Source organism: Myotis davidii, unplaced genomic scaffold (genome assembly GCF_000327345.1).
Source record: "Myotis davidii unplaced genomic scaffold, ASM32734v1 scaffold502, whole genome shotgun sequence".
NCBI classification, from domain to species: Eukaryota; Metazoa; Chordata; class Mammalia; order Chiroptera; family Vespertilionidae; genus Myotis; species Myotis davidii.
Genome location: NW_006293000.1, coordinates 635,381 through 646,563, shown reverse-complemented (window position 1 = coordinate 646,563; position 11,183 = coordinate 635,381). Strand labels below are relative to the sequence as shown.

Genomic DNA, 11,183 nt, shown 5'->3' with positions numbered 1-11,183 from the left:
CACGCACGTGAGCACACACCGGCACACTCACCCTCACTCACACTCTCCCTCACTTAGGTCATGCCGGCCACCATGTTGAAATCTCCTCTTGTTACCTTTTAAACTATACTTTATTGCACCTTTTTTAAAACTTTACTCTAGGGATTGCGACATACATCTTTAACTTTCCACAACATCCTTGGAGTTAATACACAATTTGATGTAAAATGTAGAAATTTTGCAAACTGCATAGATCTATTTTCTGTGTACCTGCTCATGTTTTTTTATGCTTCTTTACACTATTGATGTCATTTGTATTACATTTCTATTGATTTTAAACCCCACAAGATATTTTTTTTCCTTCAAGCAATCCTGTATTTGGGGGGGTGGGGGTGGGGTGGAAATAGTCTTTTATAGTTATACACCTGGACACAATTTCTGGTACTCTTCATTCCTTCCTGAACTTCTAAGTTTCCTTCTGATACTGTTTCCCTTCAGCCTGAAAAAGAACTTTCTTTAGCATTTTTTATAGCACACATCTGCTCTAACTTCTTAATTTTATTTATTTATTTTTAAATTTTTATTTATTTTTATTTATTTTTAAAAAAATATGTTGTATTGACTTTTTACAGAGAGGAAGGGAGAGGGATAGAGAGTTAGAAACATCGATGAGAGAGAAACATCGACCAGCTGCCTCCTGCACGCCTCCTACTGGGGATGTGCCTGCAACCAAGGTACATGCCCTTGACCGGAATCGAACCTGGGACCTTTTAGTTCGCAGGCTGACGCTCTATCCACTGAGCCAAACCGGTTTGGCTAACTTCTTAATTTTAATCATATGATGGATGGGTGAGACATAGAGCTGGGTTATATGTGCTTGTTACCTTGGTGAAATAAGATGCTGTTGCCTTCAGCATTTCATACCAATATTCTTGCTTTAATAGGACTTTGTCTTAGGATAAAATGTAAGAGGTGTGGGTGGTCATTAAAAACCATCATCATGCCAAATATCTCCCTGTACAACAGGAGCCAACATATCCCATTTTAACATCTCACTAGGCCCTAAACAGAAATATTGTACACGACAGAGAAAGAAATCAACCACAGATGTGGGGCCTCGATTAAAAGAGCTTACTGCTGATGGCAGTGTTTTAAACTGGTTATTTGGTGGCACCCAAGAGGTTATTATATTTCAGACAATACAGCTTTAGGAAGAGTAAAGAGATCTTGTAAAGTGAGTTAAAATATACTTAGTTCAGGGAGAGCTTGAAGAGGAGAGAGCCCTCAAGATACCTCCATTATCTCCCTTGCCCTTTTTACCTTGTCCTTTTTACCCCTCTCGCCAGAAATCCAGCCTGCCTACTCTGTTCCTCACAGATATATCTGGGCAAGTTAAATCACAGGCCATTTTCCATAAAAGGAGTTGACCAGTCGTCTACCAGTTTGATTTGCACAAAGCACACTGGGGCTAGAAAAAAGACCCTGGCCAGAAGATAGCTCAGTTGGTTAGAGTGTGGTCCCAATACATCAAGGTAGTGGGTTTGACGGGTCAGGGTACATACAAGAAACAGCCAATGAATGCATACATAAGTGGAACAACAAATTAATGTTTCTCTCTCTCTAGAAAATCAATACGAATTTTGTTTTTAAAAAAAATGAAGTGGCTTTTTAGTTCCGTAATCAGCTCCTTGACCAAGAATGCCTCAGTCTTTGGTGTGGACAGATGAAGGACCACTGTGTGCAGATTATCTTCTGACTACATTCAAACAAATGCCAGAATCCAAGGCAAAGGGAGGTTTTTATAAAGTACAAAGCAAATGAAAGCAGTCTCACTGCTTTCTGTAGACGAGGCAATTCTACATTGTGATGGTAGTGCAGCAAGAAGTTATAACAAAGGAAAATGAGGGGTGATGAGACAGATGCACCTTACAGTATTTTGGGGGCAAAACCATTCATTTGGTTGCAGCATTGGTTAGGTGATGTCAGCTTCTAATACATCTGAAGACATCAGTCAGAGTCACATATATTGGCAACATAAAAGCCAGGAAGCCATGTAAAAATTGGAAGAATGATAAAGTTGTGAGACCTCAGGATTCATCCAGTTGAGCAAATGAGAACTATATGAACAAGTGTCAGTTTCACAGTCTAGCTCCTGAGTGGAAGAGCTGGGTAGCTCATAAATTCCTTTCTTTTTGATGTGCTTTGACCTTTAATCTATTTTTACCCTCTGGCCACTGGCTTTGGTAAGACCCATTACAATGATAAGGTGTTTTAGCACTTCCAGTTAAGTGTTCAGAGCCAATGATTTACTTAGTCCTAAATAATAATATCTTCATGTAGAATTGTTTATTCAGAAACTAGTTTTTATTTTTTTTGTGTAACATGCCAGTGATGCTCACCAGTCCATGGGTGAAGCAATCCTATATAATAAAAGCATAGTATGCAAATTATCCCCTTGGCTGGGAGTTCATCCGGGAGTTCGACCAGGGGGTGGGGCTGGCTGGGGGAAGGGCAGGAGGCCCCATTGGTGGCAGGTGGCCGGGGGGGAAAGGAGGGTACCTAGCCGGCAGCTGCTAGGGACCCTAACACTGCATGAATTTTGTGCACTGGGCCTCTAGTATTTGAATTAATGGTCTATGTAGTATCAACAGATAAATATAAAATGATAGATTTCTTAAAATGTAGTGAATCAGTATCTGTCCACTGAGACATTTAACCTGTTGATATTGTCGACACAAGAAACATCCAAACCATTTAAGTTTAGGAATCTCCTTATTCATGTTGCTGTATAAGCTCTATCAGAAGAATATGCCTGTCTTCCTACCGGTCAGTCTCTAGCACAGTGCCTCTGGAGCCTTCAACAGTGAATCTGTGGTTAACATTCCCTTCCATTTGCTCCTGTGACAATGATGTCCTCTGTTGTTTTTTTCACTCATGACTAATTGGGTTTTTCCCCCCAGTTTAATTCCATTTTCTTTATTTCATAAAAATTTGGTTTTAGATCACCAGGTTATTATAAAAGGATATACGTTAGGAACAGCATACAGAGAAGGGCTTGGAGCTTCCATGACCTCTCCAAGTGCTCCACTTTTTCTCAGTCTCCACTGTTCACCATCCCAAAGCTCCTCATCCCATTCTTTCTTGATCCAGCTCCAAACATGCCTTTGTAACCAATAGCCTTCTCATTGCTATCCCAGATGTCATTCTCAATATACTCCTCTCCTTGAGGTCTCACAGGCATTACAGGCAGAGCTGGCCTGCCCTCCCGTGAGAAGTGGTTTCTTCATTGGGCATTAAGACATCATCCTCTCGTGTCTTCCACTATTTCGCGGATCATTTCTTTATGTATTTTTCTTGTTTCTCCTCTTTCATTTAAATGACAATGCTTGAATTTTTTTATCTCTAAACTCACTCCTTAGGTGATTGCAGACATTCTCATAACATTAAATGCATTTAGGGTGCTCCTTCAAAATTTAACTATCTATCCTTGGCCTCTTCCCAGAACACTAAAGTTAAGTGCCCAACTGCCTTACTTGATCTCCACATGGATGCCTAATAAACACCTCAGACTTAATGTACTTAAATAGGTGTTGATTTTTTTTTTCTTCCTCCAGCCTGCTCATCTCTATTTTCTTCATCTCAGTAAACGATACTACCATTCACCCAATTGCTTGTGCCAAAAACTTTGACATTTCCCTTTTGCAAGTTCAACTTCCAGCCCCACTAACAAATGCTGTTTGGCCTTCAACATATTTGTAATGTCTAGCCAACTTCTCACCTCCTAACTGCTATCATTTCATATCAAGCTACCATCTCCTCTTGCCTAGAAATCTTAATTTCCCTGTTTCTATCATCGCCCCATCCTTTTCTTAGAGTCTCTACACAGTAGCCAGGGTGCTTCTTTTCAAATGCAAGCCACACTATGTCATTCCCATTTCTTAAAATCTTTAATTGGCTTCCCAACATACTTAGAATAGTTTCTAGTATCCTTTCTATTAGAACTTACCTGACCTAGTCCTTAGCTTCGCTCTGAGCTGATTTCTTAGCTCTTCTTGTTCACTCTGTTCCTGTCATACTGGGCTTGCCCCTCCCTGTAACGTGCCAAATACATTCCTATCTCAGGTCTTTGCGTTTGGCTTTGAGCATGTAATGCTTCTCCCTAGGTCTGTGCAGGGCTCACGTTCACTTTATTCACGTGCCTGCCCAGGAAGCTGTCCCTGAACATCCCAAAATAGCAACACCCCCCCCACCTTATCACACCCTATCCCATATCTCAACATTATTTTCCTTAATGCATGTGTTACTACTTACTATATATACTCTTTAACTTTTTCCTTCGAGGTAACTATAGATTCACATGCACTTACAAAAAGTAATCTAAAGATATACAGTATACCTTTCCCTTAATTCCCCCCCTCCCCCCAGCACATCTACATAGCTGTGATGCAATGGCACAACAAGAAATTGACACTGATACAATTCCCTGATTTTTTTTTTCAGATTTCACCAGTTTTACATGCATTCCTTTGTATGTATATTCAGTTCCATGTAATTTTATCATGTGTAGACTCATGACCATACTACAGTCAGTATATAAAACAGATTAATCACAGGGATCCCTCATGTTACACTTTATAGGCATGGCTACCTGCTTCCTTCCACCCCTCTGTTACTGTATTTTATTTTTGTCCGTTTGTCCTTTGAAGGTATGGGGCATTGTATGTTTTGTTCTTCGCTGCCTCTAGAGCAGCCGTGGGCAAACTACGGCCCGTGGGCCAGGATCCGGCCCGTTTGAAATGAATAAAACTATTGAAAAAAACCCGTACCCTTTTATGTAATGATGTTTACTTTGAATTTATATTAGTTCACACAAACACTCCATCCATGCTTTTGTTCCGGCCCTCTGGTCCAGTTTAAGAACCCATTGTGGCCCTCGAGTCAAAAAGTTTGCCCACCCCTCCTCTAGAGTGTCTGTCATATCAGAAATGCATAATACATATTTGTTAAATGTTGATCATAAAGCAGTGCTTTCTTGTGAGAAAGAATTTGCAGTGGGGAGCTTTGCTTTGTTTGAGGGCACATATAGTATGTTAGTTGTTTTTACTTTATAATCTTTCTCCTCAGCATTCCGTCCTCTCCCTCCTCCAGACTTACATGCTGAAATGCCTCTGGCTCCAGCAGTAAAATTGCCTATTATTCATGGCTTAACTCAGGTTAGTTTTATGGTACAGGACATAGGTGTCACGAGTACAGGCACTAACAGTTAGTAGCTGGTTCGTGGATACCTGCTTAGATTTCCATCGGAGCCAAAACTCCTTACCTTTACCCTCAATAGTTAGGTTGGAATTAAAAGCTGTGACTAGTGCCACTTCTCTGTCTTCTTTTCCTGTTTTCAAATGATATCCCAGATATTAATCCCTAAGCAGGATCTATTGGGGTTAAATTTTTCATAGCATGCAAAATGCATATTTTTGGTGTAGAACAAAAAGGATCCAGGTGTCTTCCACCTCTCATGCTTACATGTTTACTTTGAAGGAATCAAGGTTGCTGACCGAGTAGAGGACAAAGGATCAGGTGATGCTGTTTCACTTGACAAATTAACAGGCACAGCTCCTGAAGTGGGACCACTGGTTACTCCATTGTGCAAGAGGGACATCCCGCCCTCCGAGACCTCTGCACTCCGTTCTGTGCTGAAGAAACCTGTGAAGCTGTGTGTAGAAAGCCTGCAGGTGAGTGTAGAGCTGCATTTTCTAAAGCAAATGGAATGAAAAGTCATTTAGGTCAAAGCAATGCCTCTGAAATGCTAACTGTCATAATGGTTGAAAAGGAAAGGTCTTACCCCCCTCCTTTTAATCACTTATAGAACTGGGCAGTTTATTTGTTTTTGTTCTTTCTTAAAAGGACTCATATGGAATATAGTATATAGAATTTAATATAGGTAGACTGTATTTTATAAGAGTTTCATAGTTCTTAATGTGGGAGTTTATTATTTCCATCCAAACTATTTGGTCTTAGAGATACCTCTTTTACAGGCATGCACCTTTCTCAGCCCAGTATGCACGAGAAAAGATTAGGTTGAAGGGAATTAGCTGGCATTTATTGAGTACTTTCTCGACTTCTGGCATGTATCATGTACATGTAACCTCAGTCCTTCAAGAAAGGTTTTAGCCCCATTTTACATAAACTGAGGCTTGAGGTTAAATGAACCCAGACGAACGTGATGTTGGCATCCATGATGGACTGTCTGTGCTGTGAGAGGATGAGAGGATTGGTCTGGAGTCAAAGTGTTTCGTGTCAAATCCAGACTTGGGGGTTTCAGAGCTGGTTAAATTACTTAGCCTTTTTGTACTCAGGTGTTTTATCTATAAAAAGGATAATATTAGAAACTACCTTACAGGGTAAACTGAGCATTAAGTGGGATAATAATGTAAAATTAGCACCAGTGCCTGGCAAATGAGAGGTACAGTTTTGTGTTTTTCCAACCTGTAGGCATTTTAACATACAATTATGTCTACAAACTGTTTCTACAGCTAAAATGAACTAGATTACCTTCTATCTACATGGATAGATGTTCAATGATCATTTAAAACGTTTTAACAATTTTCCTGGTTAAGAGCTAATTTAGGTCTCTGTAATAGCACTGCTCATTCATGTTTTGTTTTATCAAAGAGACTATCTTAATTGTTTGTATAATTTTTATTGGTTAACAGTGTTACATAGCAAACATCAAGCTGCCCAAAATTGGGAGGTTTCTACAGTTGAAGTTGTTTGCTAACTTTTATGGTTTCAATTAAAAGTAAGTCTAAAAGTTAACATGAACTTTGTTTTATGAGTTCCCTTAATTCACAAATATTGATCTGGGCATTTTCCTGGTTAGAAAATGAAATGACTTAGGAGACAGTGGTCAAGAAGGCTTGTTTGGGGCAGGATTGTTTTTTAGAGGTGGTGCTGCTGTTGGAATGGGTGTGCTGGAGAAAAAGACTAGTTGCAGAGAACAAGGGCTGGTCTGGTTTGGGTGAGACTGGACAAGCAGATGGTGATTTGGATGATGATTACCCAACCCCCGGCTCTGGCTCTCCTGCTCTGCTCCAGGGCTTCCCTGTGCATAGACTTGTCCCGTCTTGTTCTTCAGCGTTCATACTGTCCCATCCTCACCACTTGCCTGCTCTATAATCTTCCTTTGGAAAAGCACATTGGGACAAATACTGTCCTCTTTCCTTATTTCTAACTCAAGAACATACTAATGCAGATAGGAGGTTTATACACTTATAGAAGGTGTGGTTCCCATGTTTAAAAGACAGAATACCCTAGTATATCACTTACCATTCCTTCTTTTCCTGTTTTAGTGCAATTCTTATACCTCAGACCATTAAGTCTGCCTCATCTGGTACACTGTCAAATCTGGCCACTCACAGTTTGCTTAACTTCGCTTGCCAGATCAAAAATGAAGGAATGAATTTAGCCCAAGTTACAGATTTCCATTCTTTGATTTTGGCCTAAAATACTATTTACTAAAGTTATATCTAGGCAACCTATTTTTTCTTTGTGGCTAATATTATGATGGTTTAGCCAGAACAATTATGAAAGTAAAGGTGGTCTGCAATACTATAGTTTCTACTCCTGGCAGCAAAAAATTCAATTGCTATTCTGAGTGACTGTGTGCATGTTTATGTAAAACTCACTGATGTTCATTTTGTTTAGGAACACTGTGACAACCTCTGTGATAATGGGACTCATCCAAACTTAATCTCAACTCTTGCAAACTGTTGCAAAGAACAAAAAGCAGGTAAGAAATTAATGTTTATTTTGAAGGCCAAGGATATCATTGTCTTGTTATAAAAAATCTGATAGAAGGTATGGTATTATGAAGGACCTGCTAATGTGCCTTGATGCTTCTGAAATTATATGGAACTGAAGGGCAGTTGGGAGAGATGGAATCTCTTTGGAGGGTCTAAGAATTGATCCATCCATTTCATCGATCCATTTTTGCATGATGGTGAAACTTGATATTCCAATTTTGTAAAGTTCTAAGATATTCACGCAAAATTTACTTTAAAATCTATTTCTGTAATTTAATTAGAAATACTGCTTATCTTTTTCATTTTGAAGTTTTTCTCTACAAATTGTTATACAAAGAATAACAGAATCTAAGGTTATAGGATACACCTTTTAGATAAGAAAATAAGCTTATTTTTTAATACATTTTTATTTATTATTTATAGAAGGTCAAGAAAACTATAAGGTACCAGCCTCTATAAATATGAGGAAGAGGAAGAGAGTTACTTTTGGAGAGGACCTAAGCCCTGAAGTATTTGATGAATCTTTGCCAGCAAATACTCCATTGCGTAAAGGCGAAACACCTGTTCGTAAAAAGGATTTAAGTACTGTCAGTCCCTTGCCACTTGAGCAATCACCAGTTCCCTCGCAGTTGCCTCAACCAAATTTTGATGACAAGGGAGAAAATCTTGTAAGTATGAAAAATGTGGAACAAAGTTGTTTATATTTTCATCACACCTCACCTATTTTGCATGAGCAGTAATTATGCTTTGAAATCATGAAATGGACTAAATGATGTGTCATAGTATAAATTAATATATTTTTCTAGGTAGGTTATTACCAGATTTCTCCTACTAAAGGCAGTACAGTGGGGCCTTGACTTACGAGTTTAATTCGTTCCGAGACTGCTCGTTAAGGAGCTCGTTAACTCAAATTACTCTATCAACTCGATGCAGAAACGGCCGAGAGACAGCTGGTATCCCAAAAACTCATTCGTCGGGACACTCGTAAGTCAAGGCCCCACTGTACTTCTGTGACTCATTGTACATTGCATATTTAATGGAACCTACGTGCTATGGATTATATGATATTTTATGTGTCATTAAAAAAAATGCTGAAAGTTAAACTGTGACACACCATCATCTGTATGATGTGCAGTGGTCCCCTACCCCCAAGCTGTGGTTTCAGTTACCCATGGGCAACTACAGACTGAAATGTTAATGGAAAATTCCAGATTTCAACAATTCATAAGTTTAAATTGCATGCCATTCTGAGTACCTCATTTCATCTCATCACATAGGCATTGCATCATCTCACATCATTACGGGAAGAGAGAGGGGTGAGTACAGTACAGTAAGATATTTTGAGGGAGACCACATTTATATAACTTTTATTGCAGTGTATTATTATAACTGTCATATTATTAGTTATTATTGTTAATCTCTCAGTATGCCTAATTTATAAATTCAACTTTAACATAGTATATGTAGTGTTCACTATTACCCTGCGGTTTCAGGCATCCAGTGGGGGTCTTTGAACCTATCCCTCTGTGGACAAGGGGCACTATTATACTCAGATTTCGGAGGTGTTAAATGTGAAAGAGCAACAGACTTAGAATTAGTATATTGTAAAGATAAACTATTCTTCTCCTAAGATGAATATTTACAGGTGGAATTACTGGATTAAAGAAAATGAATGTTTGCACGGCTGGCATGGCTCAGTGGTTGAGCGTCAACCTATGAACCAGGAGTTCATGGTTTGATTCCCAATCAGGGCACATGCCCAGGTTGTGGGCTTGATCCCCAGTGTGGGAGGTGCAGGAGTCAGCCAATCAATGATTATCTCTCATTCATGTTTCTATCTCTCCCTCTCCCTTTCTCTCTGAAACCAATAAAAATTTTTTTAAAAAACATGGATGTTTATGAACTTTTTGATGAATATTGATGAATTTCCATCAGAAAGTATGTCCAAATTTGGATTCACTGCAAGATAAATACATACCTTTGTAAATCCTGAATATTAATTATACTTATTTAAAACAGCTTAAATAGGAGAAAAAGTTGACTTGAAATTTTTAGTTTATTAGTGAGATTGTAACATTTTCCCCATGTGTATAGGCCCTTTGAATTTTTTTCTCTGAGAACTGCCTATTAATCTTCCTTACCTATGTTTTTATTTTTAAAAATTTATTTTAACTTTATTGATTTTTTTTTTTAGAGGAAGGAAGGGACAGAGACAGAGAGAAACATTGATGTAAGAGATACATTGATCCATTGCTTCCTTTTCACGCCTGACCAGGGATCGAACCTGCAGTCTTCTGGTGCATGGTGTGATGCTCCAACCAACTGAGCCACACCAGCCAGGGCTCCTTACCTATTTTTATATTGGGACCATCATTCATTCTTTCTCCTGCTATTAATACCTTGATATATTTTGCTTTCACCTAGGAATAGAGGGACCTAATTTTACTTCCATGAGAAACAACTAAAAAACGAGACAATACACAGAACAGTGGTTCTCAGAAATTTAACATCAGGCAGCAGAGGATGGTAATCTCTGAGCGGGGAGTAACAAAGGAGATGAGCTTGTGAGAAGCCCAACTCCTGCGTGGGCTGAATTTCTAAGCAGCATCATAGGGTGCATTTACCTCACTGGGATCTGGCTGTCTCATGACTTGAGAAGATGGAGTTGTGGCCTGGGAAAGTGAAGGAAGCTGGAGTTCACAGGGCAAAGTAGCAGAGACGAGAGAGTGGCATAGAGAGCTCTGGAAATCTGCAAAGGATCCCATTTGAGTCTTCTGCTTAGTGGTGGTCAACACATGCTGTGAGAAAACTGCTGGAGGCCAGGAAAGAACTACCCAAATGGCTGGAGCTCACACACACAGGGACAGGAACAGTGTTCCCACCAACCTGGGTAGAAACATCTTGTAATTCAAGAGGGCAATGGCCACTCCAAAGAGTGGCATGTTATTAGTGGAGCAGAGTTAGACTAAAAATCAGACAACACTTAAAAGCAAGCCATGAAAGAATCCAAAGTGTATCCAAGTACTTAACTGCATTGAATAACAAAGCTCAAGAATAACATGCAAAAAAATGGAACTAGACCACCAACTTAGATCCATACACAAAAATAAACTCAAAATGGATAAAGGACTCAGACGTAAGACGGGAAACCCTAAAAATCTTAGAAGAATCCATAGGCAGCAAAATACCAGACATACATTGTAGCAATAGCTTTACCAATATATCTCCTAGGGCAATACAAACTAAGGAGAAAATAAACAAATGGGACTACATCAAAATAAAAAGCTTCTGCACAGCAAAAGAAACCATCAACAAAACAACGAAAACCCACTGCATGGGAGAACATACTTGCCAATGTTATATCTGATAAGGGCCTAATCCACAAAATTTATAGGAAACTCATAC

General features: G+C 39.1%; 1 protein-coding gene across 1 annotated transcript in view; it reads left to right on the top strand.

Annotated features, from left to right (window-relative positions):
- The window catches only part of CDCA2 (cell division cycle associated 2), a 70,249-nt gene that overhangs the window by 30,999 nt on the left and 28,067 nt on the right, over positions 1-11,183 (top strand). The window contains 3 exon segments of the mRNA XM_006766439.2: positions 5,515-5,708; positions 7,681-7,765; positions 8,202-8,446. Coding sequence (XP_006766502.1) covers positions 5,515-5,708; positions 7,681-7,765; positions 8,202-8,446 — 524 coding nt within the window.